This window comes from Atheta coriaria, unplaced genomic scaffold (genome assembly GCF_025399875.1).
Source record: "Atheta coriaria isolate IRGN ID8LTWV9N9 unplaced genomic scaffold, Caltech_Dcor_3.1 hic_scaffold_9_pilon, whole genome shotgun sequence".
NCBI classification, from domain to species: domain Eukaryota; kingdom Metazoa; phylum Arthropoda; class Insecta; order Coleoptera; family Staphylinidae; genus Dalotia; species Dalotia coriaria.
The window spans coordinates 8,481,889-8,506,672 of NW_027045451.1; the positions used below are offsets into that span (position 1 = coordinate 8,481,889).

The 24,784-nt window shown below is 37.8% G+C and overlaps 1 protein-coding gene across 4 annotated transcripts; it reads right to left on the reverse strand.

The window, feature by feature from the left end:
- Positions 1–10: 10 nt before the first annotated feature.
- On the reverse strand, positions 11–11,026 carry LOC135798241 (RING finger protein nhl-1-like). Of its 4 annotated transcripts, none has more exons than XM_065311018.1 (9): positions 6,085–6,261; positions 5,651–5,806; positions 3,901–5,382; positions 3,000–3,224; positions 1,910–2,873; positions 1,252–1,571; positions 1,057–1,197; positions 722–939; positions 11–499 (listed from the first exon to the last, which is right to left on the reverse strand). In XM_065311018.1, the coding sequence occupies exons 2-9, from the start codon at positions 5,783–5,785 to the stop codon at positions 286–288; spliced, it is 3,699 nt and encodes a 1,232-aa protein (XP_065167090.1). In that variant the 5' UTR covers positions 5,786–5,806; positions 6,085–6,261; the 3' UTR covers positions 11–285. The 4 variants fall into 4 exon arrangements, with proteins under 4 accessions (XP_065167090.1, XP_065167089.1, XP_065167088.1 ...); XM_065311017.1 differs by having other exon boundaries at positions 1,910–2,565; positions 2,629–3,224; XM_065311016.1 differs by lacking the exon at positions 6,085–6,261 and adding an exon at positions 10,891–11,026 and having other exon boundaries at positions 1,910–3,224.
- Between the last annotated feature and the right edge of the window lie 13,758 nt (positions 11,027–24,784).

Consider the following 24,784-nt stretch of genomic DNA (forward strand, 5'->3'; position numbering starts at 1 on the left):
ATAAATCACATTGTTGGTTGGAAGTAGAAATTGTTTAATATACACGTATTAAAGTATTATACCTCTCGTAAATTCATTGCAACTATAACAAAATGGTAACACACATTGACAAATGAGCGAAATTATTAATCAAATAATCATCCACAAAATTAGTACAGTTTTCAAAGTATTGCGTAATAGTAACCATGACGTTCCGTTTCGTTTACATCGTTTTGCATATACAAAATTTACAATCGTATCGTCAAAGAATAGAGAATAATACAAATAAAACGAGAACCCATTTTTTCAAAACACCTGAATTCGATGGTTCTCACGATCGCAGACGAGAATGTTGCCGTTCGATGCGATCGCGACGCCTTCTAATCCCTTGAATTCGCCGTCGCGCGTTCCCCAGCAACCGAACTCCTTCAGGAACGTGCCGTCCGGGTGGAATATCTGTATGCGGTTGTTCCCGGAATCAGCTACGCATATGTAACCTTGATCGTCAACTGCAACGCCTCTGTAACAGCCACATGGGATTTATTATCAGTATATTAATAACAACTCGCGTGTGGGCGTTTGATGATGAATATGTCCGCCAGTGTCTATTACACGATTGGCACGTGCGGACGATGCGCATGAAAATGTTACACGTGATGTTGATGTAGATTAGAAACTCATCGATTTCGGTATTTTTATCGCTCGACCTTTAGGGGATTGATTTAATGTGTGGACACAATACCTGGGGAATTTAAATTGTCCTTCGGCTGATCCCTCGCTGCCAAACGCAGACAGCACACGTCCGTTTACGTCGAAGATCTGCACGCGATGATTATTGCAATCTGATACAACCACACGATTCGTATTCGATACGGCGATGTACTGGGGATGTTCGAGCTGTCCTTGCTTGTTGCCCATTGTGCCGAATTTACCGACAAATGTTCCATCCGATTGGAAAACCTACAAAGGAAAAATTACAGGTTTGGAGTTAAAATTATTGCATTGTCAGCGACCTCAAGCGGTGAATAGTCAAAACTTTATATTCACTATTAAAATGTCAAAAAAAATTTTACTTACTTGAACTCGATGGTTCTCCTTATCACAAACATAAATAAAACCTAGCGCGTCCGTGGTAATACCCCAGGGATAATTAAATCGCCCGTCCGACGAACCCTGACTACCAAACGATCTCAAAAACCTCCCAGAAGGATCGAATACCTGAAAATACATGCATATTGATGATATGTAAATGCGATGATGTGTTACACTCACTTGTATCCTATGATTGTATCGATCGGCGATAATGAACTGACCGATGCGATTGACGGCGACGCCGGCGAGGCAATCGAACTCACCCTCGCCGTTGCCGTACGTCCCAAACTCCTTGAGGAACTTGCCGCTGGCGTCGAACACCTGCACGCGATGATTCGACGAGTCTGCGATGACGATGGTGTTGTCCGGGCCGACGGCGACGCCGCGCGGCCACGTGAAGCATCCGGCTTCGCTCCCCCGACTCCCTATCTCAAACAGCTTGCGGCCTTTCTGCAGGTACTGGCTTCTAGGGGAAGTACCTGCTGTTGCCACCGCGATACCTAAAACGGCATCAAGCACACACACACAAGAGGATATCAATTAAGTGCAAGGTTTTAACTGCTAAGGTTTTAAGGTTAACTAATAATATGTATCGTCCGCCATTTAAATAATATTGAGGTTATGACCTGTAAACTATTCAAACAACGGTCGAAGAGTTTAATTTAGGACCGGAGGAATGCGACTATAGAATTGGTATGACTTCTACAGTCGTCCAGTGATGGTGCAATGCTTAAAATCAGAATTTACGAAGAAAACAAAAACGAAGCAATGTTTGACATGGAAAACAACGTGAGGAAAAGCAGAGCGAAGAGTAAATCAGATGAGAAGTAGCACTCACCGGCTGCTGCCGCTACTGTAGCTGCTGTAGGGGTAGTGGGGGAGCCTTGCATGTTTTTTGAATCGTCATCGGAGCTTCCCATTTCCGTCGACGACCGCAGAGGCAAGCCGAGTGATAGCCGCCTTGCGGCAGCGGAACTGCTCGCAGACGAAGGCGTTGCACTTCCGCCATCCTTGTCCTTACCAGTGGCGCGATTACCGTATTTGTTCTTCAAGTATCGCGCCCAGGAGCTGAGCGCCGCGCCATCCTTCTCGGTACCGGGCGATGGGCGTTCGGGCGAGCTCTCTCTGGATTTAAGCGCGTGCGAGGATCGGCTGCGCGCCAGATCGTTCATTGCCGATGACGACGCCGATCCGTATCCCCTCGAGGCGAGATAAGCGCTCGGATTTGTCGACGTCGGCGACAATTGCTCCTCGGTATCATCATCGTCGAAATTATGACTGGACTTGCTCCGCGCCAACCTCTGCCGGCGTTCTTTCATCGCCATATAACGACTGCGACTCGTTGGATACTTGCTGTCATCATCGAAGGAAGAATGGTACTTGGAGTCGTCTTCTTCGGGGGCCACCGCGGCGGTGCTCTTGCTCTTGTTGAGGAAGCGACTGGTGTAGCCGTACTTAGGAGTGTCATCTTCGTATGTGGGGCGTGTGCGTGTGCTGTGTGTCGAATATTTGTTAATTGGTGGGTCTTCCTTAGTACTATATCTTGACCGTCCATACCCGGTGGTGTCATCCCTGGTGGTTGTTGTTGTTGTCGTGGGCTTGCGCGACGAGTCAGTGCTGTTGTCACGCGCTAGTTGACTCCGCGCTAACAACGGCGCAATATCACTCTTTGGTGGTTCTTTGGGCTCGACTTTCGGTGTGGACTCTTCGGATTCACTGTCGGAAGAAGTCTCCTCCTCACTGCTGGTCTCGGTCTCCTCCTCTTTGGTACTGGCTGGTGGTGGGGTGGGTGTGGTTTTGTTCTGCAAGAAGCGACTCTGGAAGGGTTTGTCCTTACCGCTGTTGGACCCCGTCGAGGACTGGCGGGTGCGCGAGGGAGCGTCGCCACTATGGTCAACGCTACCGCGCGCCAAATACTTCTGCTTTACCTCTTCAGCGGTGTACGCCGCGCCGGTATTACGCACTGCCGAACCACTAGACTCGCTCGATGTTGATGAATCCGAACTGGTTGAACGTGTGGCTTTTTTAGGTTCCGCGGATGTGCGACGTGTGGTCGCGGTTTGCGCGGACGCCACCGACGGTTTCACCGGCGTCTTGCGCTGCTGGGGCGCGGATGTTGATTCGTCCGACTCGTCTTCGGCACTCGTGGTCGCCTACAGGAAAATAAACAAGCGGAAAGTGATTAAGGGACACGGACACTTAACACTGTCACGAAACAACAATAGGTGCGTCTGATGGCATGCTCCACAAACAAAAATTCACACCGATACAACGACAAAAATCGGTTTTACATCGTCCATTTTTATCTGATTAGTTTTGATATTAGTAAAGAAATGAAAATGAATTGTTAAAGGATTAGTAGATCTAGTTTTATCGTCGCATGTAAAATTGAGATGCACAAAAATGATGAACCCAAAAAAACTGTATCCCTTAAGTTTTCCGCTGGTTTACTTTCAGGCAAATATGTGACAAAGGTAACAATAGTCCATGACATTGGTCATCATGCTGGACCGACATTGATAGTTACAGAGAGCATTCACAATTACAGGTGCACACCAACACACACGTTATAACACAAACGGAAGGAGTCGTTTCAACTTGTTGTTGTATCGTTGTTCTGGTATTTGTTTCGGAACATGCCACAGACAGTGTGTAATTATTAAGTAATTTTTTTGGTGTTTTTTGTGTTTTTATATGGTTTTTAAAGCTACGTCACTAGATATTTTTTGTGTTTTTTTTTGTCGATGTAAGAGTTTTTTTAGAAAAAGATCTGATAACTCTAAATCAGGTACTGTATGTGTAGAAGTAGATTTATTCATCGGGACTCACCTCGGCGGGTGCCGGTGTCTTTCTGCTCGCGGCATGCGTTGGTCTTTCCTCCTCTTCACGCCTAGAGGTTTGTCTAGTGACAGTTGCAGGCGGTTCGGTTTCAGTGGAGGTGGTTGCGCCTTTATTCTGTTTTTTGATTTTAGCGATTTCATCCTCCTCGCTTTGCTGGCGATTAGCTGGTGGTGGTGGTCGTTTGGGTACCACTTTAGGTTGAGGTGGTTGTACTGATGGTACCTCTTTTTCCTTTTTCTTACCCCCACCACTTTCAGATTCAATTAATTTCTTCATGACTCTCGGTGAGTCCGCCAGACGTGTAATACCACTAAGTGGTCCTTTAGCAACGTCTTCTGTGTCAAGGACACGTTCCCGTTCTTTATGTTGTTGCTCATTGAATCGTACCCTACTGGTCTGTTCAGTGTCAGAATCATTATCTCCATGGCGGTTGTACCTGCTGCGATATCTAGACCTAGGTGGCCTTGAAGATTCTTCATAATCTTCTCCGTATTCAGTACCACCACGACCATAACGATCTGTATACCTATCTCCACCAGTTGTGGTCTTGGTATGACGCTCCCCAAACTTCCTTCCTGCTAATGGAGGTTCCTCTCCATCGTAATACCCTTGACGTTCCTCTTGTTGCCTAAATTGCGACGCTAAACGATGATCACTCTTGGATCTCATCAAACCAGGACCTCCAGGCACCTGCAGAGCGGTACCCTGTCCAAAGGGATTACTCGGATTGGTAATATTCAAATCCCCATAACCTGCCACGTGTAAAACCAGCTGATTGGGATCATGCGCCAGGACTAACCTAACTTTTCGGCTGTAATCCGAATTCTCATACTCAAAGTTCCTAATGAAATCAACAGTCTTCAAGAAGATCTCCTTGGCGTCCATCAACTCGCAGTCATCCCAAGGCACGTTCTCGTTAAAGTGCTTGTCGGCGAGGTCGCAGTTGCTGATGATGTTGGAGATTTCCTGCTCCAAGTTGTCCTTCAGAGTCGTCAGCGTGCGCACTTCGGTGGACATGTAACGATCCAACTCGCCGCGCAAGTGCTCGGTGCGATCCTTGACCGCTTTGGAGAGACGTCTGTAGATCTCCTCCACTTCCTCGGAAACAGACAAGCTGTTCGTCTGAATGCTCTGCGCGTTCTTCTCGACCATCGAGAGTGCATCCTGCAAGCGATGAATACCACGTCGGATTTGATTGTTGATCCTAACAATTTCCCTGCGTAGGATATCCATATGAGCACCTTTACATTCTTCACAGATCTTCTTCTCGCAGTGGGAGCATGGGCTGCAATAGGATTTCTCCGAGCAGACATTGCATCGTTCCATAATCTGCCCGCTGGTGGGATCCGGTAATTCGCCGGTGATCTCGATGTGTAGCTCCAGGAATCGCTGAAGGGTGACATTGGTTGGAAACGCCTGAATCCCCTGGTATGGGATGCGATGCTCTGCACGGCATTCGGGACATTTGACCTGCGGGAGATGCGTAAAGGACGTCCAAAAATATATTTTATTACTCTCGGCACACGCGATTTGGCAATAAGGCAAACTACAAGCGATAAATCGTATTCATTAATATATTTGTATAAAGCGAGCGTTATTTGTTCAGATGTGAGCGGGTTCAGTAGCATTTTTGATATAAAAATATTTGCGTAGGCCGGCCGGCCGGCCGATCGGAAAGTTCGGCCCCGCGTGAATATTTTTGGTCGATGATGCGATATGCGTCCTGCTCTAAGATTACCTGACGTCGCACGTAGTCCGCGAGCCCGTCCATGCACGGCTCCATGCAGAAGCTGTGCTGACATGGCAGCAATTTTGGATTTCTGTATCTGTCCAGACATATGGCGCAGGTTAACAGTTGTTCAAACTGCTCCATCTTGACTTCGGCGTGTTTTCACTGAAAGAATAATACACTTTTATTTTATCAACGGATACTTTTGAAGATAAAACGGTGTTTGGTTACATTCGATTATAAGCGAAACAAAACCGGCATTTCGAAATGTGCCATTCTCAACGCGACTAAAATTAACGCCTCTTGCTGAGCGTGCTCTGCGTCACCGAAAACTAAATTAAGACCTTCCATGCGTGTTGTGTGCGCGTGTGTTTTTTCTCCACGAACGGCACGCGCGGAATACGCGCATCTAGGCGTAAAGGTGAATTAAAAATACGACTTACACTTTTTCTTCAGTCCTGTCACTTGACTTGCACTCTGTGACTTATCGCAGTAGAAAATAATACTTGAATGGTGTCTGACTGGAGAATAGTCAGGATGCGATTTGAGATTCGGTGTTGATTTTGAGATGGGCGCGCATATCAATGCCGGTACCGTGTGTGCGCGACTAACGCACGCTCGAGATGCGTTTTCGGTACACGCTCGCCGCGGCTCGTCGCGACGCTAACGACGCCGACGCTTATATCGCGGTTGCTATTTTAAAATACGCGCACTGTACTGAATTTCACGCACACAAGCATCACGTGAGTGTATACCTGCTTGTATCACGGATATCGACACATCCGCCATCTTGAATTTTACATTCAACGAATGAAACGCACGCTTTATCACACATTTTACACCTACGGAATGATGAATAATAAATTTGGCAAGTTTTACGTTTTCTAGAAAATGAAACTGTTTTTTGCAACCTACGCTAAAACTGAAATATGTATTAAAAAGCGTATTGGTTTTGTGGAAATTCTGAAATCCGAATGCATTTCGGGGCGCATTGTGTGAATGTGTTTGTTTTTAGAATACGCGGTTCATCACTTCGTTGGTTCGTTGGACAAACAATTTGTTTGTTCGTCGGGTTAATTTTTTCCTGCGTGCGAATTGAACGCAAAGCATTGTGGTGTATTTTTTTCGCCTGCGCGTGGATATTTTTTCCGTGTTTTTTTTCTGCGTTAAGTCTGTCTGCGGTTTTTGCTAAATCGAGAAATGCGTCCGAAATACGCGCGGAAAAAGCGCTATTCACGGTCACGTTTTATTTTTACACTTTGTTAAGACAAGTGCGTGGCATAAATTCGCCAAAGTGTATTTTAATCGAAGGATGAACTTTTGCGCAATGTGGATTATATCAAATCCTTTCATTTTATTCCAAAGGACGTGTTTCTTTTATTTGTTCTTGGACTAGTTTTATTTTTATAGAGGTTTGTGTAATTGTATAGGTTATTGTGATTAAAATGTTGTTTAGTGTCGCCCTCTCATTGTCAAAAGTAAAAGCTTTAGTTAAAGATGTTTTACAAGTAAATTTTGAGGTTAATTTTAAAAAATTCAAAAATTTTATTGGTTTTTAATGCTAAATAGCTTTTTAGTGTCGCCCTCTTACGGCAAAAAGTGAAAGTTTTAGTAAAATATGGTTTTACAAGTAACCTTTGAGGTTACTTTTGAAAAAAATGTGAAAAATTCTAATAAAATCATGAAATATTATTATTTATGTAGAAAAATGCATTAAAATTGCAAAATTTATAGGTTATTAATGTAAAATAGCTTTTTAGTGTCGCCCTCTCCTGGTAAAAAGTGAAAGTTTGAGCAAAATATATTTCTACAAGTAAATTTTGAGGTTAATTCAATACAATCGTGAAAAAACACGAATAAAACCATGAAATATTGTTGTTTATGTAGAAAAATGCATGTTTCGCCGATAAAACGCTTTGATTTTGTTGCGCAAAGTTGGAATTGCATCGGAAACATTAACTAGTATGTTCGAACATTACTGTAAATTCTTGTTCGCACAAAAGACGTGAACGGAAAAACAGCGAGCGCACAAAGGACGCAAATTGCTACCGCATTTAGAAATCTCTACAGGAGCACAAAAAATGCTGCACGCTGTTAGCCCCGCTCCCTTCCAGTTCCAATTTAATTAACGCCGCCACGGCGTAAATTAATTACAAACAATTTTAAAAACAGCAAACAACCGCCGATTCTGCCCGTCGTGGGCATTGAATCGAAGCGAATTCGAAGCGGAATCGATGTTATCGCTGCGAGTTTTATACAATTTTATTATTTCTGTATTTTTTAACGGCGGCCATTGATCAAGCACCAAACACTGATTGCTCGTTTGTTCGCAAAAATTACATATCAGGGGAAAACGACTAATAACATAGAAACGCAGGTTGATATAACCTCAAAAACCAAAATAACCTAAAAATATTTTTACAGGTTATGTTAGAAACATAGGTAAATAAATCGACTATATTTACAGGATTATTTCCTTAAGTGTATTCTGATTGAGTGACAAGGTGCATGCGATACGTTGTGGCCCGCACGTAGGAAGCATTAATGACACGACATTTTCGTGTAAGTTGGTATTTTTAGCCACTTGTGGAGAGAATGATATTCATTATACGTGCTTATTCAAGCGCAATAACTTAGAGCTGCATAAATCACGCTATTTTTATATTAAATAACTTTCACGACTTTCGATACTAGTCGGAAAACATTTCATTTACATTTACATTTACGCCCAGGAGAGAAAAAAAGTTATAACAGGTTATATACATTATAAACGTCGTGAGAGCACCGTGAGGAAAACAGGAGTTTGCAGTTTGCATGGGAACAACACTATTTATAAAACTACAGAATTCCGCATCCACTCAAATTGCCGGTTGGGAGTCGCGACCCAATTACCAAAATAAATAAAACGCTTTGAAACTAATGGCGGGCGGTATTGGAAAAGTTTTGTGAGGAAAAAATAAACAAAGGTTTATGTAGTCTTAATAAGCAATTTGGATTTATTCTAACTAGTGGTTAGTGGTTATAAAATCGAATTGATGTTTAATTGTTTGTTTGTGACGCTTTCAAGTAGGAACTACTTAGGCAATTTTGATAAATTTTAGTATAAATATAGTTTAGATCATGGAAAAGGTAATAGGCTACTTTTTATTGCAAAAAATTTACTGGAAAGACGTTAAATAAGGGTTGAAAGTTGATATGAACATTTATCAATAGTTTTAGTAACATAATTTGAACCTAGATGGCGCTAAATGCGCTTATAAGTTTTAAATTTCTTCTGTTTTCAATATTAAGCTAATTTTTATTAAATTGCGAACGAAACTTAATTATTAACAATGATTAATTCCAATATTGGAAAATTAAATTTTTAAACGATAATAAAATTGATGAAAATAGCATGCGAAGCACGAATGCGCATCAAAGAAGTTGTGTCCCCGAAGTAGACTTTCATTTTGTTGCGTCAAAGTGATAATTATAACCTGAGGGTCTCCGAGGACCGGACGCGCACCGGACGTCTTCACGCCGAAAACTTTTCGCAACACTCGCGCACATTCGCAATCCCGTCACGCTTCATCCGTGGTCATCCGGCCGTTTTTCTTTTTCGTCCTTTTCGACAAGCCCCTTGACCATTCGTGCATTCATCAGCAGCCGGTTTTCAATTTTTCTGATCTTTTCAGTAAACTGCCCTTCCTATCGATCATATTACACAAATGTTCAATATGCACTCGAATATTTCTTATATTTTTCTAATATAAATTTATTTTTATCACGTTTTTTGAAAAAATCAAAGAATATAAAAATTAGTTTTGAAAAAATCTTTTTTTGTGATTTTTAACTTTTGGCTTCTGTTTTTCACGTTTTAAAGAATTTTTTTAAATAAAAAGTAGTCTATGTCATTCTCCATGGTCTAATCTATCTCTATACCAAAATTCATCAAAAAATATTCAGTGGTTTTAGCGTGAAAGAGTAGCAAACATCCATTTTGTCCGTTATACTAAATAATACTATGCTTTGCGTTTGGTGCGTGCCCTGGCACTGTACACAGTACAGTGTGAGGTAATTAAAGAATATGTACGTTTTTGTCTCGTCTCGGTATCTAATGGCGTTAACAGAGTAGACAATGCGCTTTTTATCGAGGCGCGCACAAAGCGTTTGAGACTTGCGGGCACGTTCAATGGACTTTCAAGTTCGCGACGAGATGCGCGCACAGGATTAAAAAGAAGAGTCGCGTGCAAAACACGCCGAGAAAGCCATTAAGCAGAGACGCTTTACAATGCGCCAGCGCGGAGAGAATTCGAGCGCACGATAGCCGCTGCCGTTATCATATACTTTTTGAAACTAACATTTATGGAGCATATTAAAAATCTTTTTATTGCGAAAAACGCTAGTTTCTTTAGAAATGTTTTAGAGTTTGTTGCAAAATATAAATAGGAGATTATTAATGAATTTTGTTTCAAGGAGAATACTTATTTTTGTTTAATTAATCATTGTTTGAGTTTTGATATTATTATCGAGCATAATAATTTACATTGAGGTGCTTTTTAGGGATGCAACCAAGTATACAGCTATTACAATAGAGAAAAAAGGGTGTATATGTGTTTGCCTATTAGCAATATTGTAACTTACGTATTGTTGTGTGTTTGATTCGTTATAACTTTTAATCCACTCAACCAATTTTTTCAAATTTTTGTATAGAGATAGATGAGACCTTGAAAAATATCATAAACAACTTTTTGTAGTGAAATATTAAGTTTTTAGGGTGTAAAACAGCATATTTAAGTATAACATAGTAATAGTTATATAATTTAAACCGAGATGGCGCTACGAAGCTCATTTTTGCTGCTTACGCGCTTGAAAAGTCTAAAACTTATTATTTTCTGGATATTTATATTTATGTCCAATCCTGAAGTACTTCTAATTTGAACCCTGTCTTGTTGCATGTAGTAAACCATTACTACTTCAATTAGTTTTGTTTATTTCGAAATTCATAACATTACATTAAATTTTCAGCGACCTGGTTTCGCAAAGTGCGAATGACAAATGATGAAGTTGTTTGCAGATAGCAAGTACGAAGCGTAATAAATATATTCCGACGTCCTTTGAACGTGCATTTTGAATGTTGCAAAGAACGCGGAAACAAAATCGTGCACTACCTACATAATAGTTATTTTCGGATTTTAGTCAGAACAGATACACTTCCCAAAAAAACCATCATCATTTTCAGTCAAGTAAAATAATTATTTTATACTTACATATAAAAAGAAAAATTCACTTCTATGAAGAAAAAAAATTTTAAAGGAAAAAAAAAACAGAAAAAAAAAACGTTTATCCGAGGCCCTTGGAAAGGGCTCCTTCTGCTTCACCTCTTGATTGCGGTTGAATGTAAACCTGCAAACAAAACACGAGTTAATTTCAGCAAACAATACGAAATTAAATAATTTACTAATAAAATATCAATATCAGATGAAGCGCAAACGACGCAAACACACCGCATGATTAATTCGTTTGTACTCGCATATATTTGGCGTGAATAAATATAATTTACGTTTTAATCATCAATTTATATTCCATTTGTTACACTAAACATTCGCTACACCATAATGTTGATGCAATTATTGCCATACATTTGTTTGTTGGTTTAGAAAATTTCGCTTATTAAAGTTTTCTCCTAACGTAAAACTGTTTGCGCGAGTTTTCACTATGTTAATGCAATGTTTTGCATGAAAAGCCGGCGAGATTAGAAAATTGGCAGTGAATACATTAAACGCCACACTTGAGAAAAGCGCCAAACGACTCGACGCAATTTTCACTACTTACTGCTGAAAAGGTAGACGTCCCAATATACTCGTATAATTTAACTCATGAATGCGAATAAGAAATACAGTGAAAATGTTCAAATTAACTTTGAAATAAAAAATTTACATTTTCATTTCTTAATTTTTAAAATTAAAGGTAATATTCATTAAGCGTTAAACTCGATGATGTCAGTTTTTAATGTGTTTAATACTCTTTTAGCTACTGGTTGCTAGAGGTCTTTGTGCAATGGATAGTCACGCTTTTCATTTCCTTTCGCAACTGCACACACTGTAAAGCACCTAAGCTGAGCGAGCTTTCGGCTATTAAAATTGTGAAAACGTTGGAAAATTATCGCCGTAGCAAAGCGCACTTTTTGCGCACGACTTAATTAACGCATTAATAATGAAACCATTAATTATAAAGCAATAATCTAGGACATGCTTCGGAAAGTGGAGCTAGTATGACATGGGGAAATTGCGCTGCTTCAATAATAATTATAATTATACGCGCAAATCTTATAAAATCGCTGCGGAAACGCTTGACTGCGTTAAAACTACCCGGCACACTAGGGGGATGAAAATTGTGTCGATGAGTTTTAACCTCGTCGTTAAACTGGAAGATTGCACTAATTTTTTTTATGAAAATTTAAAAATTTCATTAGTATTCAAATTATACTTTCGGTTTTATTACGTACTTTAAACTAGGATTTTTAGTTTGATAATCGATCTTATTAAAATGTGTTTTTATTATAATTGTTCATATTTTTAATGTTAAAATGTAGTAAAACATTAGGAAAACATTAGATGGCGGGTGTTTACGATGTTTTAGTGTATATAAAGTTGCCTAGCTCATGCTGTGCATCATAACAACATAAAAAATATATTTTAGAAAGAAAATATCTTTAAACATAAATAAAATATAATATACAAAGTAATTTAAAGCTATTTTGTTAATAATTTATTGAAAAATAACGATTTAAACCCTAAAAAATAAAATAAAAACATTTTTAGCTTTTTCTTAATTCAGTACAGTTTTTAGTTTATTCTGCTGCTTATAGGGGCCACCACTGTTTATACGCAAGTCAAATTCCGAACATACATAACCCAAATCTCATTTTTCGTGCGGCAGTGTCGCGCTTTTATCTATTTTAATCCGTTTTTGTTCTTTTCTGCGCGCATTTTGCACAGTATTACACTATGCACTAAATTTTCACTTCAAGCGTTAGAATTCCCTCGCCTACCGACCTAAAGTTCAGTTTGTAATGAAAATCTGTGCATCCGTGCATGTTTAGCATATGCGGCGAATAAAATTTAATTTAAACTAACGGAATGCAATTTTCCAAGCGATGTCTGCATACATGCGTTACATGCAACACTGATTCAGTGACACAGAACGCCACATTTCTGTTTTTCTTATTTATTTATTTATTCAGTCACATAATACTACTAAATGAATAAAAATATTAGTTTCCAGATTGTGTCCGCCATGTTAATAGCGATTAGTTGAGGTTATTTTTATGATGAGTCAATTACCATTCAACTTTGCTTTTGCTTTGATCATAGCACATACATAACAATTTGTGCTACAGATGTAAACTGGCGAAACTTGTAATTTGGTTAATTTTCTATTTTCAGATCGCAAATGTTCGTGGTCATTGAATTCACATCGTATGCATCGTATAAGTGTGAGTATTTGCAAATAGTAATTGGGAATCCACTTTGTAGAGAGTGCAATTTCATCCAACGCGTAAATTACATAATAATAATAATAATAATAACTGTAGATATATTAATTTATATCTGCATGGCAGTGATTAAATTCAGCGTCGTTTGGCTAACAATATCAGCATTTACATAAAAACCGCATAAAAGTGTCTCATTCGAATATGTTTTTTTTTGTGCGTGGCGCTCTGCATTTGCACACCCTTCCCACACGTTTTTTTATGGCGGACATTTATAAGCGACTCTAACAATTTTCCATTCGTATCCATTTACGTTACGCAATAATTCACATTCAAATTCGTTTTATAGCCGGGGTGAAGTCTTCGAGTTCCTTTCTACTGCTTTTATACATCGTCGACGGTTTTTTCGTCTTGTTGCCTCGGTCGTAATGTATAATAACACACGCATAAAATTTCGCGCATAACGAACATCTTACGAGTAATATAAAGTATGTTTTATAGTTTTTGTTGCATAGCACACAAATTGAAATTGTTGTAATTTTCCTTCAAGTCACATTATTTTTATAGTATATTAAGTATCAAGTGGATAAACGTGAGTTTTAGTCACGAGTTTGATTAAGTGCAAGCGTTTAATCAATCGAGTGTATAACAACTTTTAGCCACGTTTCCACGTTTAGTGTTTTTTAATTTCAATTTTTGTATTACAAATCATAAAAATTCGCTTGCATAATACTAGGAAATGTAAGGTTATAAATTGGTACTTTAGTCACGGCCGTGCCTAAAGTACTACTTTACATTTCAAATATTTAAGTAGAAAAAATATTTTACCTACGCAGTGTAATTCGTCATAAATCAAGCTTTTTCTGCATATAAATTCGATTCGACGTTTTTATGAGCGTTTTTTTCTTATTCCTTACAAAGTAATCTCTTCAGTCGAGCACTTTTATCTGTTCTGACTTGAGTGGAGGAAATGTTATCGAGCGCATTAAAAGAAATTCGAGAGTGCACGAGTGGGCATATCATTAAAATTTTAATAGTCCGTAAAAATACGCGAAATGAATAATATGTTATGGACGTCGTTTTCATATTCATTTATTCATCGGGTTGAATGCGAACTACGAACGTTGTGTTTTAACTTGTTTGGCGAACGCTGCGTGGGTGAAAAGTAATAAAACTTGAAGGGATTCGTGTAATACTCTAATGCGATCAAAGTTAAATTACAATTTATCGTTAATTTGACGGTTTTAAATCTGTAAATATAAACATAACCAAAATTTTATTTTTATATTTGATAGAAGTGTATATTACGATTATGCAACCAAATTTACATCTTCAATATACTTGGTAGTATATATTAAACATAGTGTGTTAGTTACAACATTCATAACTCAACTACGGTTTGATGGATTTTGATGATCTATGATTTTTTGGATTCGTCTCCATCGAGAATAGCAGAATATTAATTAAAATATCGAAAATTTTTGCTTAAAGGGTGTTAAATAAAGGATGAAAGTTAATGTAGCAATTCAATCATAATTATAGGTAAATAATTGAATCCGAGATTCACGCTAAAATGCATTATTACCATTTCTTATTTCTTTAAAAGGTCCAAGAAACAAGAAAGTAAAAATTATTTTTTTTTAAGTTAAAGGTGATTAAAACAATTAAAAGTAGTAAAACTTGAAGAAATTGGTGGAATACTCTAATGCTAATAAAAATGAAACTTTAAATTTCTTATTTCTTTGCTCTAAATGTAAACATAACCAAACTTTTATTTTCCTAGTTGACATAATTCTATATAATGCTTATGCAACCAGGTTTACATCTACTGCTACTGCATGACATCCCCAAATTATTAATATTTACTTCGATATTTATGTAAGCGATGATTAAAATGTTATCCGCTGGCAAAATTGAATTAGAATGTTTTCGGCCATTGTGCGTGCACAAACAAGTCGATTACTAACGCCATTATACCACGGCCGCCTCTCGTTTTGCATGCGGTTGAATGGTGTGCGTGCTGAAGCAAACTTGCCATCGCCGCCGCCTAATCCGATATTCAGCCAATTCAGCAAAGTCGGCAGGCGCGAGTTTTCGAGCTAAACTAACCGAGACGCCACCCAACACCCAACACACACACACTCACACAGATGAACCTCGTGTGCGCCCTCTGGTATCAACTGATAATGGTACAGAATATTGCAAAGCATGTGCTTGCACACATCGCGTAGGTGGCGGCATCACATCAAGCTGCACAATGCGCGTCTATTTTAATTGAGGTTTAATTAAACCCGCCATTGAACCCCGCCCACGATTTCAACTGCGCTGGGCAAATTGCGAAGATGAGCAACAAGAAACAACAGTGTTCACAGCTAATAGAGGTTACTTGTTAGGTTATTTTAGTAGTAGTAAAAGCTGTTTTAGTTTTTTTTATGTTTTTATGTTTTTATGCGGTGTTTACGAAAAATTTGAATGCGAAGCACAAATTAGCAACAATTATTATTGCTGAGATGAACCTGTTCACGAGTTTAAAGCGTTTGTGTTTCTTGCACCGGGATAAAACTGCATTTTATATGCACACAACGGTGTAACGCCATTACCGCCGGCGGTGGTGTATAGTCCTTGGATTTACATGCGGATTAGCATTCTTGGGTTGCAGCCATGCTCCTGTTAGCGGAAGTCACGTGGCGTAAACTAACGATCTTATGCTGGCTTAATGTAATAGGCATGACTGCGCATGCTTCAGATATGCAACCCGTTATGCATCAGAATATGCAACCAACATAACTTTTAAATTAAACGCATTTTTTGATGTCTACGTCGATTAACAAGCAAATTATAGTTGAGCCTAGAAGGGACGAGGAGAGACCAAAGACCTGAAAGCTCAAAGTATGCAAATCCGATGCGAATAAATGAATCGGTAATTGTGTTCGCCTTTGCCGGGGCCGAACTCCTTCGCACTTTGTGCGAAAACTAATATCGTTGCAGCCGAGGGTTCGCAGCTTCTTCAAGGCGCGTTTTGAAAGATAAAAAAAAAGAAAAAAGAAAATTTGCATGCTTATGGACGGTGTAACCGCGTGTTAGATTTTTGTCTTCGTCTTAACTTTGTTAACCACTGCATAAAACCAAAAATTTAAAATTAAACTTTAAAGATGAATAAATGATTAGAATCAAAAAAGTTTTTTGGTATTTTAGTTTGGTCACGATTGTCATTTGCACGTTCTGCAACAAAATGTACAGCACATTTGTTATTTGAGTTGAAATGGCGCTGGCGCTTTTTAAACGCTAGTTTTTAGCAACGGTTTACGAGTGGCATGCAGTGCGACACAGTCAAATTATATATGTAGACACACAGTAAATCCGCAGTCGGTACGCTAACGTTCGCCAAAGTACAGTTTGAACATGCTAGAACTAGACCGTAGTACTAGACGACCGTTAGTACGTTTAACGAGCTTAACCGCAACCCGCAGCATACAACGCGTCCACCATCATTACACATCTTTGCAATGATCGTAAAGTTGCCTATTAAATGCGCATTTATTTCATCTCTATACACAACTTAATTTGCTATATAAAATTTTATTGCAAATTATTTTTTGTTTTCATTAAAATTTTGTTATTTTACTGTAAATATCAAATCAAAAAGAAAAATAATTACCAAAACATATGAAGCACTTGTAGCGCCCTCTGGTGGTGAAGTTTCTAAGCTTTTATAGACTATCTAAATTTAGGTTGATTTTTTAAATTTGAGTGGTTTCCTCAAGTTCCTCTGAACAGAATGTAGATTTTTGCGATATCAAACAATTCAACTAATGCTCGTTGGCGCGTACATTCGCAAGCACCCGATGGTCTCGTGCTCGACGGCGAGCATCCCGCATAATGTGCGTTCCGAAATTTTTCGCCGGTACGTGCGCCGCTCCTGCAATTTTGAAACGATGTCGTTGGCTGGAACTCTTTTTCTTATTTGCGCAGACAATGCCGGGGAGTGCGGTCGGCATGCGCCCGAATTGCGACGTTATGCGCGGTCTCAGCGGGCGCTTCTTTTATTTGCGCGCTATATGTTGAAGAGAATTCGTTTACTGCACGCGCGTACGGTAAGTACACGTTGAAAAAGTCTGTGTTTTAATGTTAGTCAAAATGTCACCCAATGGGGTAACACTTGTGGGTTCAACAGATTTATTTATATGAATATTTGTTACTTAGAGTTGAATTTGAGTGTGGAAACTTATTTTTGTGTGGATAAAATTGTTATTGAGTTATTTTGAGGTTATACAATAATTTTCTAGCAAACATCATAGTATAAAGTACGAGAAATGTCCGTCAGATGGCGCGATTTCACAGTCAAAACTGTAATATTTATATTTCTTTAAAAACATGATAAAAGTACTAGTAGATACCGTTTATTTACCAAATATTTGTTATTTTAACATAAAATAATGAGTTTTAAGGAATTTACCTAGTTTTAAACTTGAATAAATTCAAATTAATTCAAATACTTTCAGTTTCAGCCATCTAGTGGCAACTTTTACTACTTCTGGCACTATGATACACTAACCTCAGGTAAGGCCGGGCCGGGTCGGCGTCGCGCTCTTCGCTGGCACAGTTTTCGGCGACGCTCGGCCGCCGGCCAGCTGAGACTTCTAAATAGAAACTGCCGGGATGACAACCGGCCGCCGCCGTCGTTGTCGAGCTGGTGGCGATGCGCGCCGCAGACAGGGTCACGCGATTATCGGCAAGCGAGTGGAAAACTCGGAGCAAATATTTGCCGACCACCAACGTGGTGCAGCCCGTAAATCATGTTTTGTTTAACGAGAGGAATTAATATCTATTCGCTTTTTTATTTATGAAGCTTTTTTTAATTTATGATAATTACATTATCATAAAGATTAAATTTCGCAGACACAATTCAATATTTGCCAAGTTTAATGGAGGAAAACATTTAGTATTAAATTTTAGGAGATAATTTTTTTAATTATCACATGATTTTTTTGTGAAATTAAAATTTTATAGAAAAAAATTAAATATCTACGTTACGTAGGACAACATTTTTTTAAATAATCAATTTAAATGTTTTTTTTCAGAGTATTTTATTGATGTTCTGTGGTAAAATTGAAAAGTTGTAGATTTTTAGGTTAAATAAAATGTTTTTGTATGTTTGTTTTCGCTTTTACCCAAAACTACTCAATCAATTTTGATAAATTTTGGTATACAGATATTTATGAATAAGGAGAAGGAAATAAACTACTTTTTATTGCAAAAAATAAAACTGGAAGGGTGTAAAATAAGGGCTGAAAATTGAAAATTTAATAAATTTGTATTTTTGTCATAATTAGCAATAGTATTAACTCCAAGTTTGACAACTGATTCAGAAATACAAAAAATAAAAAACTTTTAATTTCAAGAAATTTTCTTTTAATTTTGCAGAAAAACCTTTTAAATTAAAAAAATATTGTAATTTAATTGTTTCACAAATAAATTTTCCTTGACCTCGTCTACCTATACAATCATTAAAGCAAATTTTCCTTTCCCACATGTCATGCTCTCACCCACAACCCATTTTTTTTCTTTTTTTTTTTCCACCACGTTATCTTTCCCTCATTAGTTTAGTTTATTCTCCAGTTAACGGAGTGCAACGAGCACCACCTCGCGATGCGCTCCCATTATGCAAATAAACATGTTTTGTTTATGATAATGAGCTGTCACCTCATAATTTGTACACGCATTAATATCGCGTGAATTTTATTTCACAAATTCGCTCAGCGTGCGTGAAACGCGCTGAAAACTCTAGTTCAGTGCCGGGCGACTATTTTTAAATCGGAATTTTCAAACTCTATTTTCGAGTTCGAACCGAATCATTCACATTCACAGACTCCTAGTCTCTCACAGACTCGCTTTTTTTTTTGTTTCAATGATAACACCGCGCAACGCACTGGAAAATTGTTTTCTTTTGTGTGCGGATGACGTGGATGTGGGGGAGGTAAAAAACGTGATGATGTTTCAAACGCTGCGTGCTGATCAAATATTTAAAACCTTTCGTTTATTATGCACTGTGTGCGGCACGCGCAGCGAAAAAAAGATTTTTTTTTTTAGAGAAAGATGTGAACTTTCAGCGTGTATATTCACTAGTTTCACCCACCTACCAACATTCCTGTATGTTTTTAAACGCGAGTGAATTTTCAAAAATAACTTGGCTGCTCTTTCACACCAAATACTTAAATAATTTATTTGGTATTTGCGAAAGGCACGCAATGCCTATGCCTGGATGAGTAATGACAAAAACATAATTACATAATTTGAACTTGTATTCGAAACGAAAATAAATCAAACACATATTTTGTAGATGAGTGAAAAAAAAAGAGTGTGGGTTGTTTAATACTGGTATGAATAGAATTTTGATTGGTAAATTTCACGCTTTTTGTGTTGTGCATGAATTTAATTGTAATTGGATTAGCAACATTTGTGTTCCTTTTGCTTTTAAATAATTCGCGCATTTGTAGTCGATTCCAGCCGGATTCAGTGACTGAATAGACAATAGTCCTAGAGGAAATTAAATCTAACACAATTAGTCAGATCGACTTTGCAAAAGTTGCGCTGTTTGACTTTTGTGTTTGTGTTCGGCGACGTCTCGCGAATGTGGACTGAGCAAGTTCGGCTGTCGACTGTCAAGGGTATAAGAAATTCTTGTTGCTAAACTTCGCAGTGCTCTACTTTCTATTACATAAGTAAAAAGTTTGAGATGTTTTAAAATACAAAGTCAATTAATCAATTGAAATGCGTTGTTTAGAGTATTTTTTATTAAAGTAGAGAAATTATTGGTTTATAGGTTAAATAAAAAATGAAAAAAAAAATGAAAAAAAATGGAAATTTGGGTGTATTTGTTTGTTTGTGACGCTTTCACGGGAAAACCACTAAACCAATTTTGATAAATTTTGGTATAAAGGTATATTAGATTTTGGAAAAAGACATAGACTACTTTTTGTTGCAAAAAATTAATTAAAAAAGGTAAAAGTTAGAGTTTAAAGTTGATACAGAGTTTCAATCATCGCAATAGTAATATCATGCAATTCTAGATGACATTGCAGCTGTATTATTTGCATTTTTTATATATTAAACTCAAAATTGAGAATTTTATTGACAAATTCGGCTCATAATTAACTCAAAAATCAAGAAATCAATTAATTTATCAATTTTTAATAAAAACCTACGCAGATAAAAGTTTAATTAAACTTAAACATGTTCTTCATATCGTAAACTCGACATTTATATGCATTTTTGAAACATTTCCACATTTCCACCTCATAAAACTAAATTTAGTCCTCCAACCATAAATTAAATACTCACTATAAAATTCATATTGCTTTTAAATTACAAACATATTGCATTTTGAAAATACCAGTTACATTTTAATTTGTTATTCTGTATTAATGATTGAATATCTCCCAACGCAGTCTAGCCATGCCTGTGAATTCGGATGGCATGTGATGATAATTTATTTATAATCGGAATGCAGCATTTGACTAAAAACACCGATGCCAAATAATATTTTTAGCCGTCGGTGATGATGAGCAATCAGGTAGGTACTTGCGCACGTCAAAAGCTCGTCATCATCGCAATGCGTATCGCAAACTCACCGGATTCTATAAATATTTATTCTTTGCGTAATTGAATACTGATTTACAGCGATGACATCTCTGTAACATTGAAAATGTAAATTCCCACATTTTCTGTGGAAATTTATGCTGTAACGTCGGTTTTATTACTTTTATTCTGGTATTTAGCGTGTTATAGTTGACATGGTTGTCGGTCCGTTATGTGAATAATATTAATACATATATTATGTGTGCGACACTGCGACGGGCTGCTAATTAGGGCAGATAGGGTCGCAGACTTGAGATGGCGGCGCGTCGCGCGAAATGGCATGCTAATTTGCGCGCGTTAAATCTCCGGAGACGCATCTCGGGTTATTACAAAGCGTGCATTACCTATGAAAATTAGTTATACATGGAAATTGCGCCTCCGGTTCGTCTTCGCACGCGCTGGCGCAAAACTTTCCGGCGGGAATTACGCGCATTACGGCGTGGGACATGAGACTGCCATGCGCGCGTTTTGTTTCAATAACTACGACTGTTAATGAATGAAGAAATGTTAAACGTCTTCAGCACAAGTTGGAGAATTGGGTATAATTTAAAGTTCGGTATTAATATTACATAAATATAGCTTAAAATTGAGGATATTTTGTTTTTTTTTTTTGACAGAAATGACCGAATTTGACAGAATTACTAGCTCATATGTTGTCAAAATTCAGAAACATAACCTGCTAGCTTATATTAGTTACAGTTAACTAGTAAAAATGAGGTTAAGTTGAATTTTTTGACAGTATGGACAGAATTACGTGTTAATATGTTGTCAAATTACAAATTTAACCTCCTAGCTCATATTTCTTACAATTAATTAATAAAAATGAGGTTAAGTTGTATTTTTTGACAAAACTAACAGAATTACTAGTTGATATGTTGTCAAAAACACAAACTTAACCTCCAAAACCATTACCTGTCAAAGTAAAGTAATGACAATAAGGTTATGTTCTCTATTTGCCTCTAAAAATAAAGAAAAAATATTTTTAATCGATTTATACTTTTTTGTTTAAATTAATTTTCTGAATTTAAAACATAGATGGCGTTATTGTAGTATCCTCAATTTACGATATTGAAAATCTAGGTTACGAGGATTATAAAGATGACAATACCAGCGACGTGCAAGCATACAAACCTCGTAAAAGTGCGGTCACGACATTCGTACATATGTTGTTAAAAAGTTTACTACACGTTCTGTGACTGGCAAGTGGCGCTTTTTTTTATTCCCTACAATTCGACTCTTTTCCACACATGCAGCCGTATTATACATACAGTAGAGCACATCTGCGGACTTAACTCTCAGTCGTCCATTTCGTGCGATGGTACGATGCCATGCTACATTGCGTCCGAACGAAATCACTCGGTCGATGTCCGAGCGAAGTTCATAACAAACGTTGGGCATGAAGAAAGAGGAGGCAAGAAGGATCGCACGCGTGCAAGGACAAGCACCACCCGCGTCTCACAGCCAGCCGGAAAACGGATGGCATTGTTGTCGTTTTCGCGAACACAACATCAGTCAATGTTGGCTTATTTAAATGTGCGCCATTGGATTGGCTTTTAGCGCTGCTTCATTGACTTTTCTTCTTCAGGCAAATAATTGCAAATTTATTACAGCGATTTTTCTTGTTGGGAGGGTGGAAAAATGATGCGTGTATGATTTGTAAGGAAGGAAAATCGAAACAGCATATTGTAAGTATTCTTTAGAACAAAAGTAGGTTCTAAAAGTGAGGTTATGTGTGTTTTAACTTAATTTTATTTTTTTTTGTGTGGAAAATTAATTTAATTGCCGTTTTTTATTAGAAATTTTAATTAATTACTGTGTTTCAGGTTGTTATTAGTTAAAATAGCATTTTATATCACCCCGTGACTAAAACCCGTGACTAAAGTACTTTACTCACGGTCTTGGCCATCCATGTAAGTGAAAGTAGGAAAATTATAATATTTTCAATGATATTTAATACAATTTCTCTTTCAGATATGAAAATACTCGAAAATGTGACTAAAATATTAACCAAACTATAAAATTATTATTATTACAATTAACAGAAATATTTCCATTTTCTATGACTATAAACGTTTGAAATGACATTTGAGGTTAGTTTACTTCATGTACAAAGTAAAATAATAACAGTTGCTTGTTTCAGACTTGCTTCAATTAGCTTAACTAAAATGAATAAAGCTGCAGAAGTTGGAATAAGACAAATATAGTCCAGTTTTATATAATCTAAGATCATTGTGTTAGCGAGACGAATGAAATGATCACGAGAAGAATTCTTTCGGGAGATGCTAAGCCGCTTTGCTGTTTATTGCTGTCAACGTCATTTTTCAGTCGCGTGTCAAGCCGTAAGCTGCAAAATGAATTCCGCCGCAAGAATGCAACCTTCGTAAAAAGTGCGCTTCCTATTATCCGCATTCATGTGCCAGCGAATACTGTCGCTTTGCATAACAATGCGTTTGCGCTTTAAAGCATTGCACCAGCAGCAGGCATGCACCCATGAAAAAAATCCAAACATTTTACTTCACTTTTTGTTACTCTTGAACTCACATTCAACTCGAATAAGATATATTTTATTAAAACATCAAAATATCTCGTATGTCGAGATATGGTTTTACTCCATATCTCGTAGTGTTGCTATTGAATCGAATCAGAAATTGTGTGTGGGTGTGGGTCAAATCACAAACTTTGTCAACCTCCGCTGTCATACTACCTTTTTATATCGTCGTATTCTTTTTATGTGTATATTTTTATCGCCGACAAATTGTTTCTTAATATCTTTCAAACCCAATTTCGGCAGATTGTAAACAGTGAAAAGCAAACGCCGAACACGATCACTGTCGCAAGTGGCAGGCGCAAAAAACGCGAGCGAGTGCCGTAGCCACACATTGGGCGAATATAAATAAAAGAGGAAATCCACAATTTTTCCGGACCCTCGTTCGGAACCTTAATTTTCAGCTTAACGCATCTGGACAAAGTCGGCGGAGCGCTTTTTGTCCTCCGGGGGCATGCGTTACCGTCGTTTTTCTCGCGTGTGGAACTTGGAGAGTATTTTATTGCATCCTACGAGGAAAAATCTTCACGCGTGGTGATCTTTCTCCCCTTGTTGTGTATGTGGGTGTGTGACCTTTTTTCGCACGTTTTGCGTGTTTAGAGTACGTTATTGCCGAAACGAATCTCAGATCACGACAAGATAAAATAAAATAGGAGAAAATCAAGTCTAATTCAATAAATTTTAGTAATGTAATATTAAACTAATAATTATTACGTTTTGCAGTTTATTTTTATTTTTATTTAGTTTGATTCTTGTTTTTGCGTAAGTATTTTATATTGTGGCAATTAAATGAAGCGTGTTGGAATTTATTTTTTTGTTAGATTAATGTCGGCAGTTTTTCGTGCGCGGCGACATTTAATGTCTCGTCTCTTGGCGGCATATTTGGCGCAAGTTCGTATGTAAAAATGACGACAACCAACGAAACAAAACAAAACAAACAGCCCGTCATTTATCACATCTGCTAATACCATTTAACATCAGCTGCAGTATGCGTTATAATTAAATTAACATCATATTTTCTAAATTTAAAATCAGCAATTGCAATTCAAGCGCATGTGCAGGCGCCATATTGCCGCGCATGCGCAAGTCTAGCATAGTTTTATTCTTGCAGGTTGATATTGATAGAACCGTAGCGTCTATTTTGTTTATATTATTGTATTTTGCTTGTTAGAATGTTACTGATAACGCGGCACGATGCGAATTGAACGAAAATCTACAAGTTTCAACAAGTTTAGTCTTCAGTTCGCGGTCAACACCATGCGCATGCGCGAGATAAGTGTCGTTTTATTCTTGAAGGTTGGTATCGCTTGAATCAAGCGTCTGTTTTGTTCATATTACAGTGTTTTCGTTATTGGAATGTTACTGATAACGCGATACAATGTAAACCGGATAAAAATTTTCAAGTCTCGACAAGTTTAGTCTTAAATCCGCGGTCAAGTTCGTCGGTACCTCGTGTAAACTCTTCTAACTTGAACAATATTCAACA

Coding starts and splice junctions, on each gene's coding strand:
- LOC135798241 (XM_065311016.1), bottom strand. CDS start 5,785: ATGGAGCAGTTTGAACAACTGTTAACCTGCGCCATATGTCTGGACAGA. Junction 3,225..3,900: donor AGACACCGGCACCCGCCGAG/GTGAGTCCCGAT, acceptor ATTTTCCTGTAG/GCGACCACGAGTGCCGAAGA. Junction 500..721: donor GGACAATTTAAATTCCCCAG/GTATTGTGTCCA, acceptor TGGCTGTTACAG/AGGCGTTGCAGTTGACGATC.